This window comes from Natator depressus, chromosome 4 (assembly GCF_965152275.1).
Source record: "Natator depressus isolate rNatDep1 chromosome 4, rNatDep2.hap1, whole genome shotgun sequence".
In the NCBI taxonomy this organism is placed as follows: domain Eukaryota; kingdom Metazoa; phylum Chordata; order Testudines; family Cheloniidae; genus Natator; species Natator depressus.
Window position 1 is genome coordinate 57,768,053 of NC_134237.1, and position 15,759 is coordinate 57,783,811.

A 15,759-nucleotide genomic window follows, 5' to 3' on the forward strand; every position below is an offset into this window, starting at 1 on the left:
CTCCATTATAACCACAGCTCCCGATGCCAAGCCAAGAATCACCATCCCTAGTACCATCTATTCCTCCAATAACAGCCCCTCTGGCAACCAAATACCATGCAGGGTTCTTGCTGTGACCTAAATGCCCTAATTCTTTGCAGCCATAGAGGACTGGTGTCTCACAGGATTTCTGTTTTTTTAAACCATTTTATGAGTCACCAACCAAACAAGGCTGAACAGTAAGGTATGGAGAACAATAATCTTGAAGAGAAAAGCAAGGGACTGCTGTACTTTCACTTCAAGTGAGCGAAAGTGTGGATGAAGGGTAAGGGTGTTACTCTGAGAGGGGGATTTGTCCCACAGAATAAAAGACAGGCAGGCCAGCAATCATTAGGTGAGTAAGCATTGTATTCCCACCATTAATAAACACATTTTCTTTTAGTACAGAGCAGTGTTTCTCAACTTTGATACCAGGGACCGGCTTGCTGTCTTCCTAAACTGTGTCAGAGATATCAGTTACCAGTGCTGGTCCATGGACCGGTCATTGAGAAACACTGGTATAGAGTATAGACAGAACTTTCCAACGTTGTTCTGTTGGTGGTCCATGCCCTTTCTGCAGACTCTGCAAGATGTTACATCAGTAACAGCAACAGCAGGGTTGAAACTGCAAGTGAGCAGGCAGCAATCAGGCGAGAGTAAAAAGAGAAAGGGGAGAAGGAATAGGCCTAAACCAATTTTTTGGCAACACTTTAACCCTTTCCAACAGGGGAGTGAAAACCCCCTTTAAAAATATTCAGTTTAAAATAACCTATCAGGATATTCTATTTAAAGTGTGAAAATTATATTTGAAAAGTTTTCAAAAATTTGACTTGACAGCGTCTATAATGAAAATATCAAATTTATCATCCTTGTTGGTTTATACAAATCAGCACTTCTTAAATTATTGCAGGGATACCCCACTCAGAGAATTTATTATTGCTATGTCAGTGAAGAATATGCACGAGAGGCTTCCAATGTTTTGGAGTGTTTTAGGAATTCTATAATCTGACAAACGTAAAATAAGTTAAGCAGCCCCAGTTTTCGCTAATAGCTGATTCTTTCAAGTTCAGATGATTCAATATTTAATTTTAATTCCAAGTGATTTTTGTTTTAGACCTTTAGCCAACAAATCTAGCAAGTATTCCATCTTATTTTCATTTTTAATATCTACCAACACAATTTATATTCAGACGACCTAACTGTATCTGGTTTTACAATAATGGAGAATCCAAACAATCTCAGCCAGTGCTATTAGTGAAAAACACTAAATCCTTGTTAATAGCAGTTGTAACTCATGGGCCTGAAGACAACTTTCACATGTCTGACACTTTTTGAAGTAATTTAATATGCTGTCAGTTATATTGTTCAACTTCCTTCACTATGTGTTTGCACAGGGTTTCCAAAGACCAGAACTACACCAACAATTTGTAGATCACACTCCAACAGCTTCATGCTGAATACCTCATTTTGCTGCAGTTTTAACACGTCTCAGGTGATGGCAATGTCACAGCCAGTGTCACACAAATAAAATAATAAGATATTTATCCGTTAATTAGGCCCAGATTTTACAAGGTATTTAGTCTCACTTTTGAAAATGAGACTTAGGCTATGTCCAACTTAAAATGCTACAATGACTGTAACACTTCAGCATAGATACTCACTAGAGTGATGGGAGGGGTTCTCCCATCACTGTAATTAATCCACCTCCCCAAGAGGCAGGAGGTAGGTCAATGGAAGAATTTTGCCATTGACCTAGCCCTGTCTACACCAGGGGGCAGGACAGCCTACCTATGTGGCTCAGGCTGTGGATTTTTCACACCCCTAAAAGATGCAGCTATGCCGATATAGGTTTTCAGTGTAGACCAGCTCTTAGACTACTTCGACATTCCAATGCTGAGTGGAGCACCTAAACACCTTTAAAAATCTGGGCCCTAATCTCATTATATTACTACAAAGTGAGATTATGCAGGTTGTTCACCAGATACATAACCAGGAAAGTGTCAAATTGCTATGCAGCAAAATTTTTCTGTACCTTACATTATAATTTAAGCAAAGAATACAAAATATAAAGAAAATACATTACCTGTCAAAGGAACGGAATTGCACATGCTGCTCAGCAGCAGTATCACCAAGAGTTCCAAGGAAGGTTGGAGGCAGAAGGGTAGGATCCACTGTGGCACCATCTGCTGGGGTGCTAACCAAGCTTCTGAGGATGTCCTTTACGTTGACATTTTTTGAAGATGGTACAGAAGATGCAGTCTTCTCAGTCAACTCATTTCCTGCCTCACTCCTGTTTTCCTGAGATTTATTGACTTCTAAAGAAAGTGTGCATAATACTTCACTGATAGCGTCTGGACCTGAACTGGCACTCTGTGGTCCTGCTTCAGCAACAGCATCTGAATTGTTTGCTTGACCTGAAGTTGATTCCTCTCCAATGCCCGAGTCTCTTCTTCGTACAGGTGCTGAACTTTCAGAATCTTCTGTCGATCCTGGAGTTGAAGCACCAGTAGTAGCAGATGGGTTTTCTACATCTTGTTACCCCCAAATAAAGAAGGGGAAATTATTTCAAGTTCATTGTTAACAGAACAACATCAACTATATTACTTCTAAGATCTATCAATAGGTGATAAAAACATTGCTAAAATATTTTATATATACTTAAAGAATGTTGTATTTATCTTCAGGTTTGTTTCTAGTTTGTTCATAGGATTATACTGAAAATTCATTTCACAGGAAAAAAATCACTTCTACAAGTGTCTGACAAGTCCTCAAAAACTGTCTACGAGAATAAAATTTAAGACAATGAAAAGAAGTTGGAGTCAGACTCAACAGTAAAAGATGAAAAAAAACAAACTAATTGCTTTTTTGGAAGAAAAGAAAGAAAGAACGCACGCACTACTACAATTTAAACAAAGTAAATGCAGCCTTGACTCTGTAAACACTTATACACGTACTTAACTTAAAGTCCTATTAAAGTTAATGATCATTATTACTTATGTGCTTCAATGAGACTAATCATGCACTAAACAGGACCTCACACAATGGGTCCTGGTCCTTGACTATGGCTCCTAGGCCCTACAGAGGTAACAACAACAACAAATAGACAACATCAGCAATTTGCAAGCTAGGTTTTTCTCAGTGCTGTCTGATAAAACAAATTAAATGGAACTTTCAAAAGTTTGTAGATTCAAAGTGTTTATAATACATATATTTATGTACATCCTTAAGTAGAATTCTATGAAGTCCTATAAGGCACTGTAAGTCATAATAAGTGACATGTGATGTGTAACCATACCCACTTGTGTCACTAACCTGCAGATGTTGCCTCACTACTTCCATTCTCTGTTTCCTTGAATGACTGGCTACGATGAGGTTGCCTCCATTCATTCTGGGGTTCCAGTATGTCTCTGTATTTTGACACCATAAGGACCGAGATAAAATATACTACAGCCAAGGCCAAGAACTGAGCTTGTTTACTATCCTCCTGTGAAGAACAACATTTATTTTTCCATTACAATTTAAACAGTGGGATATTCTCTTCATATGGTAGCCCGTAGTCTACCAGAAATAGAAATGAGTAAACAAATGTTATACTGAAACGTCATGGGCAAAATTGACTTACAAGAATTTATACCTACAAACCGCTGTTGCAGAATCAATCCATTAATACAATCATGCTTATACTGAGAATATAAACCATCTCAGAGAATCTATTGCTCTAGTTTAGGTTTCCTAAATTTTGACAAAGTTGCATCTGACTTGATATTTTATTATTTAAACTTATGTGTAGCACTGGAAGAACAATGTCACTATTCACCCAGTCTATAAAATTGGGGGAAATACAATTGTGACCAAATCCCTTTGTTTTTTCCTGTGAATGTTTAAGCCTCAGCTTGACTAGACTTAATGTTGCATAAATGCTCAAGATGATCATACCAAATTACTATACCAAATATATATATTATACACGCACACACAGCACTTTTTCACATACTTACAAACCTATTAATATTTGCTATGTTGTAGCCATGTTCATCTCAGGATATGAGACATACAAGGTGAGTGAGGTAATCTTTTACTGGACCGACTTGCTGGTGGAAGAGACAAGCTTTTGAGCAACACAGAGCTCTTCTGCAGTTCCAGATGTTCCACCAACAGAAGTTGGTCCAGGAAAAGATACTACCTTACCCTCCTTGTCTCAAAGATATTAATGCCACTTACTGTAAAGTGAAGCCAAGTGTCTATTTAGCAAAGGAGGAAAATATTTATGAATTATTTTCAAGTTTTGAAAAGTAATACAGTAGGCCAAATATCCCAGTTTAATTCCACAACTGGAGCTGCAGCAGAAGTGAATATGGCTTTCTAATTTAAAGCTCTATTACCATAACAGAAATACAGATTCTATTGTGCCCAATTTTAAAAAGAAACAAGACTTGGGTTTTTTTAGTTTCAGTAACACTTTACAAGAAATGCATGTGTGTTAACGTATTTGCCTGTATTTAATAATTTCTATAAATCTGCACTCAGAAGGGAGTGTTTCTGCACGTGTCATGCACAAACACTCCCTTCTGAGTGCATATTTATAGAAATTATTAAATACAGGCGCGCGTGTGTGTGTGTATTATATATATATATATGCACTCACACCTACACACTAATGAAAATGAACGCAACATTTATGAGGAAAGCAGAATTCCAGAGATTCAGGCTCCTAAAGATTTTAACAAGTTCATGCCCCACAGGGACAGAGATTGTACCACACATACATGTGAACATGCCCCTTCATCTGACCTCAAACCCTTGTTCTGTAACTCTCCCAGACAGGCCACAGAGTTTCATGAGTCATTTATGAACCCCATTAGATAACAGAACAGCAGCTGCCTAGCACGTAGCCGCAGCGCAGCATTCAGAAAAATACAAAGAAAGACTTAGCAACAAAACAACTATAAGGTTTTTCATAACTCACTATATCTCTGAACACTACTGCTCGAAGCCGGTTAATATCCATATCCTGCAGAAGTCTGTCAAGGTCTCGTATTGGAGAAATTCCACCAGTCACAATGTCAACTGGACTCTATTCAAGAGAAACCAATTCTGTAACTTGTTTATAAAAGTACCACCCCCGGAAACACTAACCGTAGGATATGTAGTGCTACAATACCAGTTTCATAGTTTTTATTTTAAAGAAACAAAATAAATGTAATAACAACATACAACCAAGGAAATGTAACCTAGATGGAGCTACCATAAGCTGGATGAAAACTAGTTGGAAAACCATTCCCAGAGAGTAGTTATCAGTGGTTCACAGTCATGCTGGAAGGGCATAACAAGTAGGGTTCTGCAGGGATCAGTTCTGGGTCTGTTCAATATCTTCATCAATGATTTAGGTAATGGCGTAGACAGTATACTTATAAAGTTTGTGGACAATACCAAGCTGGGAGGGGTTGCAAGTGCTTTGGAGGATACGATTAAAATTCAAAATGACCTGGACAAACTGGAGAAATGGTCTGAAGTAAACAGGATGAAATTCAATAAGAACAAATGCAAAGTACTCCTTTTAGGAAGGAACAATCAGTTGTACACATACAAAATGGGAAATGACTGCCTAGGAAGGAGTACTGCGGAAAGGAATCTGGGGATCATAGTGGACCACAAGCTAAATATGAGTCAACAGTATAACACTGTTGCAAAAAAAGAGAACATCATTCTGGGATGTATAAGCAGGAGTGTTGTAAGCAAGACACAAGAAGTAATTCCTCTGCTCTACTCTGAGCTGATTAGGGCTCAACTCGAGTATTGTGTCCAGTTCTGGGCACCACATTTAGGAAAGATGTGGACAAATTGGAGAAAGTCCAGAGAAGAGCAACCAAAATGATTAAAGATCTAGAAAATATGACCTATGAGGGAAGATTGAAAAAATTGGGTTTGTTTAGTCTGGAAAAGAGAAGACAGAGTGGACATGATAACAGTTTTTAAATACATAGAAGGTTGTTACAAGGAGGAGAGAGAAGAATTGTTCTTGTTAACCTCTGAGGATAGGACAAGAAGCAGTGGGCTTAAATTGCAGCAAGGGAGATTTAGGTTGAACATTAGGAAAAATTTCCTAACAGTCAGGATGGTTAAGCACTGGAATAAATACCTAGGGAGGTTGTGGAATCTCCATCATTGGAGATTTTTAAGAGCAGGTTAGAAAAACACCTCTCAGGAATGGCCTAGATAATACTTAGTCCTTCCATGAATGCAAGGGTCTGGACTAGATGACCTCTTGAGGTCCCTTCCAGTCCTATAAACATGACTCTCCTGGAGACTATTCATCAACACACATCAAACTGATGGTACATAGGGCACAGTGACCAATATAGATTTCATATTAAAAGAAATATGGATAGGGGAACCTGGGAAAGTAAGGCAGATTCAGACTTTTTTCAACATTGGAAGATTCCAATGTTTACATATTTAAACAATTACTTTAAGATTTAATATTCACATTTCTTTTCTGCTGCATGTTAATGGAACAAAAAACATAGGAACTGAGCCATTGGTACACATTAATTGCAGTATTAATGTTTGCCTTACTTAATGGTGTCATATACTTGCCTTTGCTGCAGACTTCCCTGTTCCTATAAGGCTCTGCATTGTTTTCTGACTCCTTACAGTTTCTCCAATAGGTTTCATTTGTGTATGCTGCTGGCACTCCAAACAATTTCTTACTGCCACTGCACACACTTAAAGGAAAGGATATGTTATGTGTTATAATGGGAAGTAATTTTCTCTCATTGGTGCATCACTGCAAGGAATACAACCTGCTTGCGTTTACATTAAAAATTAAAAGATTAAATAAACAAATAAGAGAAAAAGATTTACTTTTTAAGTTGCCCAAAAACAATGCTCAAGAGATACTTAAATCAGAGTAATAATCAGAGTAATTAAATAGTTATTAGAATTCATATTTCACATATAAATATTTATACATCCAAAAGGATTTGTTAGCATTGCTGAGTCCTCACATTCTGATTTTCTCTTTGAAACATTTTCATTTGTACAACTGGATACACAAATGAGCTAAATTTTTTTTGTATACTGACACTGAAGAAAAATAAAAATGATACATTAGTGTGACATACAAAAAGGACAAATACTAATATTTACTACTTTGTTGCTCAATTGCTCTCAGACTAAGCCTATTCCTCCTCTAGTTTTTTTTAAAACTCATTTTTTTGTTTTATCTTCTCACTATTTTCAAATAAGGAAGTACACAGATCTAATAATTTACTTTTCTGTTTGCCCTGTTGCACTTGTCCCATGATTTAATTGTTTGGAAAAGGAGAAGCTGACGGTCATGAACCACAGCATGGACACTCAGGCCTAGTAGTCAGAGAAGTGGCAGTCATCATGCTTAGCAGCTGGAGCAGGAGTCAGGAACCAGGAACCTGCAGTAAAGCCAAGGGTCACAGCCGGAGTCAGGAAAAGGAGGAAGGCTGGAGCAGGACAGGAACAAGGCAGGCAAGAAGGCAGGCACAGGAGTGATCATTGCTGAGGGCATAAACCTTGAGCAGACACTGACCCAGTACTGCTGCTGGGCTTAAGAGCAGGTCTGGTGATGCCTCTCAGACAATCAGGGCACTTGGCTGATCAGGGTATTCAGTTGTAGGCAGTGGTGAGCTGGAGCCGGTTCGCACCAGTTCGCTAGAACCGGTTGTTAAATTTAGAAGCCCTTTTAGAACCGGTTGTTCCGCGAGGGACAACTGGTTCTAAAAGGGCTTCTAAATTTAACTGGCCCAAAGTGGTGCCTTAGGCGCCAACTCCACGGGTGCTCCAGCCCTGGAGCACCCAAGGGGAAAATTTGGTGGGTGCAGAGCACCCACTGGCAGCTCCCCAGCTCACCTCCGCTCCACCTCCGTCTCCTCCCCTGAACACGCTGCGCCTCCCCGCTCCACTTCTCCGCCCCCGCCCCCCCCCCAGGCTTCCCGCGAATCAGCTGTTCGTGCGGGAAGCCGGGGTGTGCTGAGAAGCAAGCGGCAGGTTCCTGCTCAGGCCCAAGGAGGCGGAGGTGAGCTGCGGGGGGGGGGGGGGAGGGCGCGAGGAGGGCCGCCCGCGCCCCAGCAGGTAACCCGGGGGGGGGGGGGCGGTGGGGCCGGCGGGGGCTCAGGGGAACCACTCCCCGCCCCAGCTCACCTCCGCCATCCTCAGCCTGAGCTGGAAGCCACGGCCTGCTTCTCAGCCCTCCCCGGCTTCCCGCCGAACAGCTGATTCGCGGGAAGCCGGCGAGGGCGGTGGGGGGGGGCGCAGAGAAGCAGAGCTGGGTGGTGCGTTCAGGGGAGGAGGCGGAGCGGAGGTGAGCTCAGGCAGCGGGGCGTGAGGAGGGCCGCCCATGCCGCAGCAGGTAACCCGGGAGGGAGGGGGGGCGGGTGTGCGCAAGGGAACCGCTCCCCACCCCAGCTCACCTCCGCCACCCTCGGCCTGAGCTGGAAGCCACGGCCTGCTTCTCAGCCCTCCCCGGCTTCCCACCGAACAGCTGATTCGCAGGAAGCTGGTGCGGGGGCGCGGAGAAGCAGAGCGGGGTGGTGCGTTCAGGGGAGGAGGTGGAGGCAGAGTGGAGGTGAGCTGGGGCCAGGTGTGGGCGGGGAGCTGCTGGTGGGTGCTCTGCACTCACCAATTTCCCCCAATTTTTGCCCTAAGGCGCCGCTTTTGATGTGATCAGTGGGGGGAGTGGCCGCTCCCCCTGCTCCCCCCCTAGCTACGCTTCCCCGCCCCTAGGAGCCAGAGAGACCTGCCAGATGCTTCCTGGGAGCTGCCCCAGGTAAGCACCGCCGGGACTCCCCACCTCGCTCCCCCGGCAGGTGCCTCTGGCTCTTAGGGGTGGGGTGGGCACCCACTACGGTGGCCCACGAGACCCTCCTGCCCAGTTCCAGGGCCAGACAGGGGAGAGGGGTGGATGGGGCAGGGGTCCGGGGGGGGGGGGGGGGGTGGGTGTCAAAGAACGTGGGAGGGGTGGATGGGGCAGGGGTCCCGGGGTGGCGGGGGTGGGCAACCACCCCCTCGTGGGGTGAGGAGGGAACCCGTTGTTAAGATTTTGGCAGCTCATCACTGGCGGTAGGTCATCTAGCTGGTCCCAGGCTCAGTGGCAGGCCCTGATTCCTGACACTCTGACTTTAGATTTAGAGCTACATTTCAGTCATACAAAGGATACCTTATAATTCCAGAAACCCCTTCTAATATACAATTGGCATTGATGTATTTTTTTCTGAAGCAATTTTGTCAACTGGACCCAGATATTCCTTGTTTGCTGCCATTTCTAGACCATTTGCCCCTTTCCCAGATATCTTCTGAGTGATTCCACCACAGACTCTTTCTGCTCAATTCAACTCTATACAAACACTGTATAATTTGAGCCCTGAATATCTGTGGATATTCGCTTTATATCCAGGGACCATGATTGTGGATCACAGATCGGATGCAGATGCAAATATTGTATCTGCACAGGGCTCTATGTATAATACTGGATGCATTGGGGCTAGTATACAACGATGCATTTGAATTACACTCATTTTAAATTTGCATTTCTAGTTGTTATCTCTGTCTACACCATCTCCCGAATTATTTTTACAAAAATTTAAACCCTCCTTAAAGCTTCCTTCCCCTCAGACACTTATCTAAAGATGAATTTTCATTATATATGCTAAAGATGACATTTTCCTGAAACCTGGTATTTTTAAACCCAATTATTTGGGATGCATTTTCAACCCACAGACGTCTTTATAGACAAAATGAAAATATGCACCGAATATGGATTTCAGCTCACTGTGCCTACCAATACTTAACCACATTCATAGCAATTTTAATACTTAAATACAGAATAAAAAAGGCTTGTATGTATTATTTGAGTAGGAAAGAGAAGTCTATTATGGGGCAAACTGCAAGTAAATAAACACAACGTATGAAAAAAGTCACTGAAAGGTTAGACAACTTCAGATCTAGTAGCCAAAAAGTCAGACATTTGGTTAAGTGAAGTATGATAAACATCTAAAACTATTCTCCTTAAATATATAAAAACAAAGTTAAATGGTAGTTAACATTATTTTGAAGAAATCCATTTTCCTTCATTAAGCACTTTTACTTGCTTACCCAGTCGAAGGCATTGTCTCAGAATTCCTCCAGATGACATATTTTTCTCAGACTCAATTTCAGTGAAGCCAAGAGAGCTTGCAAAAATTAACACGTCCACAAGGTTGATTAATCTCTGAAGAAATGTTACCGAAGCTTCTATTGAAAGTCCTTGAGTTGGCTCTATATTCTCTAATTCATGCTATGAGAGGGAAAAGTTGAAAACATGTATTCCTATAGAAAAGATCATTCTTATACCTAAAAATTCCATGAAGAAAACAGGTCTGTAAAAAGTCCATTATTGCTCATTGGCAAAATAATTAGTCATACTTCAAGCTGAAGAATTTAACTGGAAGAATGCAGACAGAATAACCACATCATATTCCAGGCTGCACTGGGGCCCCAAGCCCTCTAGATGGCTCTTCCCCCTCTTCAGGCAATGACAGCAGGAGCCTAAATTCCTTCTAAGGGAACAGCCCATATAGATCCATGCACTCCCAGGAGGACAGATATTCCTATTAATGTACTATATGAAGAAAGGCCCGCCCACTCCCACAAGTAATCACTTTTGCAATAAAAAATGAATTTCTTACTGTAGCAGATGTAGCAGCAGAAAGCAATGGCAATATACCACCACAAGCCATGATCATGTTGTCCATAACTTGAGAGATGAGGTGAATTGTGTTGTGTACAAAGATGACATTGTCACTGCTGTTCACAAAGTCCATCACAGTCTTTGTAGAATGGCTGCCCAAAAAAAGTAAGATGCCGGGAGGGTGGGGGTAAAGCATCCAGAATAGAAGTCTATTTTATTGTGTTTTTACCAAGTTTATTAAGTTCCTTCAAATGCAAATAAACTGACATCAACCAGAGAGAGCTGTGATGCAGCCAAAAACATCATGTAAGCATCCTCACAAGGCTCAATCAACAGTACTTAAATCTTGACCTCAAACTACCCTTCCTTTACACTCCTAATCCTCTTCACAGCATCCCCTAGTAACTGGTCCAAGTGTGTTGTGAATAGTCCTGTGGATAATTATTCATTATAGACTAGTCTGTGATCATCTGGTACAGCAAAAAGCACTGTATAAATCAATAAAATAAAGTTTCTCTGGGGATATTAACTAGATTTGAACTCAAGACTTTGGAAGAACAGAGTTAATATTAACCAAGTCCTCCACATTACAATTTTAAAGCAAAGAAATTAATACAATACCACAAAAACCTAATTACGGTTAAAACACAGAAAACAGATTTTCAAAGCAGTCCTAAATTATCCACAGTATCTTGAGTAAACCTGGTGCTGTACTAAATACATACTTTAGTCATGTCTTAAAACTTCAGTTCTAAAGGCAAACAAAAGTTTCATCTAAATCTCAAGGTAAATTTTATGCACCTGTAAATTGTTGTGTTTTTTTTTAAATAGTTCATCTGTATCTTCTTATCGGGCTAGCATAGCTACGTGGTAGTCAGAATCAAATTTTACCCTCACTATCTCATTCTGATAAAAAATAGCACTATAAACACACTGAAATACCAGTGGCACTACTAGCCCCAATTTTTCCTTCATTGCTACAACTGATAGATATTTTGCAGATTTTGGTTACAATATTTTTTTTTAAATACATGTAGAACAACATAATCTCTTCAGCTCCATAGAAACAAACTGAAGTACAGAGCAGCACCTGTTTGCTTATGTCAAAGCACTGACCGGTCTTAATTTTAGGGGAAGTTTCTTTAAAGAAATGATATATTCCTGGCTTAAACATTGTGAATGCTCTTTAGAAGATGCATATTGTGAGATGCCTATTCAGAGAGTGGGACCATGGTTCCACTGAAGTCAATAGCAAAATCCCCATTGACTTTAACGGGGCCAACATTTAATCCAAAATGTATATGTAACCCTTCAACCAATACACACATCTTTAAACATTCCTGAAGACTGGTAATCAATAATTCTGAGAAGACCCTGATCTAGACCCCAAAATAACTAATTCATACTTTAATATAGGTTTGACAATCCAAATATAAACAATTTAACCAGTGATATTAGATTTCAGTAACACCTTAGATTTCTGTCACAGTGCAATGCTAGCAAATATGATTTCCTACAAAGCACAGATTTACCTTCTCCACATCTGTATATCCGTTTCTATTGAAAAGAGTAAATCTGTGAGCAAACGTTGATGCATCTGGGACCACTTAAATTCAGGAATACGAAACATAGTCGACCTGGAATCTCTTCTCTGCCCATCAGATGCAGCAGCCAAGTCTTGTCCTGATGAATCTTCCTGCCTTGATATCTGTTTGCATAAAATATAGGCAGGTTCCAAAATAACAAAAATTCAATTTCATCAGTGTTTACTGAAAAAAGTTTCACTTTGGATTTAGTAAGTCTGTAAGCTTAGACATTATATAAACTCACAAATGCACATAAATTTAAAAATTAAACTAATACAATTGCAGGGCCACTACTGATGGATTATACCAAAGCTACAAACTACAATACAACTGCACCACCATCTCTGCCAGTCTAGACAAAAATAAGCAGCAACTAGACCTTACCACATGGGGAGCACATGTTGCTGCTGACAGTGATCTCCCTCCTTTGAGGAAGAATGTTGTGGGATGAAGGGCATCGACTGTCAGGTGTCTCTGCAGGAGGGAAGTACTCAGCTACATCAATGTTTAACCATGATCAGTATCACTGAACTGGAAGCAGAAGTCTGAAGGAGCATTGCAGTAAGGGCAAAAACATAAGCCCAATTCGGACTTAAAATTTACTAAACACGTCCTTATGTTGATACTTTTAGTGATAATGAATGAGTTCTCAACTGATGTCCATTAGTAGCAATTAGCTAAAAAAATGGCTTCTACAACTTTCATTAGAGTCTGAAAAGAATTCACGCGAGCTCTTTTCTGACTGATGGATTGTAACTACAAGAGACCTCTGAGGATTAAGAGAGATAGAAGGGCTTAAGGGGATGGAGGAAATAAGAGAGAAGTTCAGTGAAAAAATAGAGGGAATTCAAGGTGAAAGTTCAGAATCCACAATGCTACTTTTTATTCTTCGATTTAGAGACTACAGATGACACAAATTGGTTAAAGTTTTAGCTATTTGACTCCTGGGGTCAGCAAAGTGCTTCAGGAGCCTACAAAAATCCTATGAACTGTACAAAATTTCACTAATTTCTCAAACTGTACTGTTTGAAAAGAGTTGTGTTTTTCTTATAAATATCAAACTAATCAGTCTGACCTTTTTTTTTTTTTTTTTAGGTACAATTTTAATTTGGCATAAGGAAGGTATATAAAAGTTACCTCAGGTAGGGGTCTAAGAGGCTGAGTTGCTTCCAGGCTTGTGCTGGGTTTTAGTTCCAGTCTCTGGGTGTCTGATGCAACACTGGAAACATCAAGCTTGGCAATTTTTTTCTCTGAGGCCACAGAAGCTTCTGAAGTATGTGTGTTTGCATCTCCTCCAATTGCTTTGGTTTCACTGCCATCAGGTTTTAATTCCTCTAACTTCTCATTCACTTCTGAATTTAGTTGACTTGTCTCCTCTTGGACTTCAGAGGTCACTGTTTCTGACAAGGAAGCCAATTCTTCTCTTGTCTTGTTCAAGATTTCTGCACTTTTGGATTCTAAAGGTATTGTCTCAGGTTCCTTCTCAACAGTTTCTTCTTTCATTGCTATTGTTATTTGGCTTTCATTTTCAGGTGAGCTATTCTCTTCACTGGGTTTTAGTACCAACTCTTCTGAAGGTAAAGGCAGATTGCTTTCCTCTTTTAAATCAACAAAGTCATCATCTTCCACCTCTGCTGTAAATTCCTCCAGCATTTCTGGGCTTTCAGGTGTCTCCCCTTCTAAAACAGTTTGTGCAGTTAGAGAAGCCCCATCAGTAGCTGCTGTTTCTTCCACAAGTTCTTTAGCTTTACTCAGAGAATCTGCAATTGCTTCAGCAATTCCAGAAGTGATTTCTGAATCACCCGGTTTTACTGCTTCTGTCTGTGGAGGAAATTCTAAGCAAGGTGCTCCCTTTAAGTCAGGTGATCTCTGACCATTTTCTCCCTCAGATTTCTTCCCTTCATTAGATGGTGAATGACTTTGTAGCTCACATTCAGATGAAGCTTTTATCTCATTTTTTTGAGCACTGTGCTCCACGCTATCAGCCCCAACATATGCAGAAGCAGCAGCTTCTTTCACCTCCACATGCTGTTGCCTCCTTGCGATTTCAGCTTCTCTGCTAACTCCTGAGATAGTTCTAACAGGGGTGGAAGGAACTGTTCCACTTCCTTCACCTCCTTTCCTTTGGTAATCCCGGTACATTTGGGAAAGGCTCTCTTTATGCATTTCAAACGTTACCTAAAAAACAAAGGATTATCAAGAACATTAGAACTCAAAATTAGAAGACTGATTCTTCTACAAAGTAGATTCAGAGGCAACGGAACAATAGTAGTATCCAAACTGCAAAGTTGAAATTCAACCTTAATTGTGGTACCACTACCACTCCACCATAATGTACAAGTTAAAAAAGAAGCTCTTGAAGGACTCTTGAATGCTTATTTAAAAATTTTGATTTCTAGTACATGTTGTTTAACATCCTCCTTAGTTACTAATGGACGAGAAAACGTACTTCATCGTCCTTATAGGATACGATTACATCATCTTACTTCTTTGCAAATACAGACCAGAAATATTTACTGAACACTTTTTTTTTTCTCCAGCATTAACAATTTTACAATCTCCATCTAGTAATGGACCTATACTGTTGTTAGAATTTCTTTTGTTCCTAATATACTTAAACTCTTTCTTATTGTCTCTCTCTTATGGATTTTTTACCTCATGTCTTTAGCCTCCTCATCAATTTTCAACACATTAATATCAAATTTCCATTACCAAGTCCTATTTTAAGAGTTTAATTCTGCTGTAAAACTTCATTTCAGATTAAAACTTGTATGCAGGAAAAATCCACAACTTTTAAAAAAATAAAGAAAATAATCCTAAAATGAAAGAACATCTAAAAAATTCATGACAGTAATTTAAGATATTCTTTCATACCTCAGACTCCAAAATGGTACACAGATATTGTGGGAGGTTGTGTCTTGAGTAAATAATTTGTAATACAAAATCTGCTCCTTAAGTTTAAAGAAAGACTTTAGACGAAAGTGAGTGAGGGTGGGGGACAGTGAGCGACGGAGGGAGGAGGACTGAAGTAAGTGGAGGGGTGGGGCCTCCAAAGGGGGCAGGGCAGGGCCTTGTGGAAGGGGGCAGGGCAAGAGTGTTTGGATTTGTGAGATTAGACAGTTGGCAACCCTATTAATACATGTGTTCTGTATTGAAGTCAAGTGTTAACTTGTATGTGTTTGATGCACATCAGTTACAAAATGAGTAAGAATAAGCTTAAATACATTTCTTCACCTATCTAAGATTGTTGAGAAACAGGGACACTACAAGTACTGAGCTGTTTGACTTACAGAGGCACTGCACAGCAGCTGCAGGTTATTTGTTACCTCATTAAGGGTATTTTAAATATATGCTCTATAGTAAAAATAATGCAGTACAATTTTGCAGTTTGGAAGCCAATATAAAGTGATTTGCTAAAGTATTTTGGAAATTAAACTAATGAAATTGCTTTCCAGA

At 40.4% G+C, this 15,759-nt stretch overlaps 1 protein-coding gene across 1 annotated transcript in view; it reads right to left on the reverse strand.

Moving 5' to 3' along the window:
* The window catches only part of LRBA (LPS responsive beige-like anchor protein), a 558,416-nt gene that overhangs the window by 428,324 nt on the left and 114,333 nt on the right, over nucleotides 1-15,759 (reverse strand). Inside the window, exons 23-30 of the mRNA XM_074950978.1 lie at nucleotides 13,441-14,481; nucleotides 12,250-12,425; nucleotides 10,716-10,869; nucleotides 10,144-10,324; nucleotides 6,616-6,743; nucleotides 4,985-5,092; nucleotides 3,331-3,502; nucleotides 2,102-2,549 (exon numbers count right to left, since the gene is read on the reverse strand). Of these exons, the coding sequence (XP_074807079.1) occupies nucleotides 2,102-2,549; nucleotides 3,331-3,502; nucleotides 4,985-5,092; nucleotides 6,616-6,743; nucleotides 10,144-10,324; nucleotides 10,716-10,869; nucleotides 12,250-12,425; nucleotides 13,441-14,481 (2,408 nt within the window). The remainder of the gene's footprint in view (nucleotides 1-2,101; nucleotides 2,550-3,330; nucleotides 3,503-4,984; nucleotides 5,093-6,615; nucleotides 6,744-10,143; nucleotides 10,325-10,715; nucleotides 10,870-12,249; nucleotides 12,426-13,440; nucleotides 14,482-15,759) is intronic.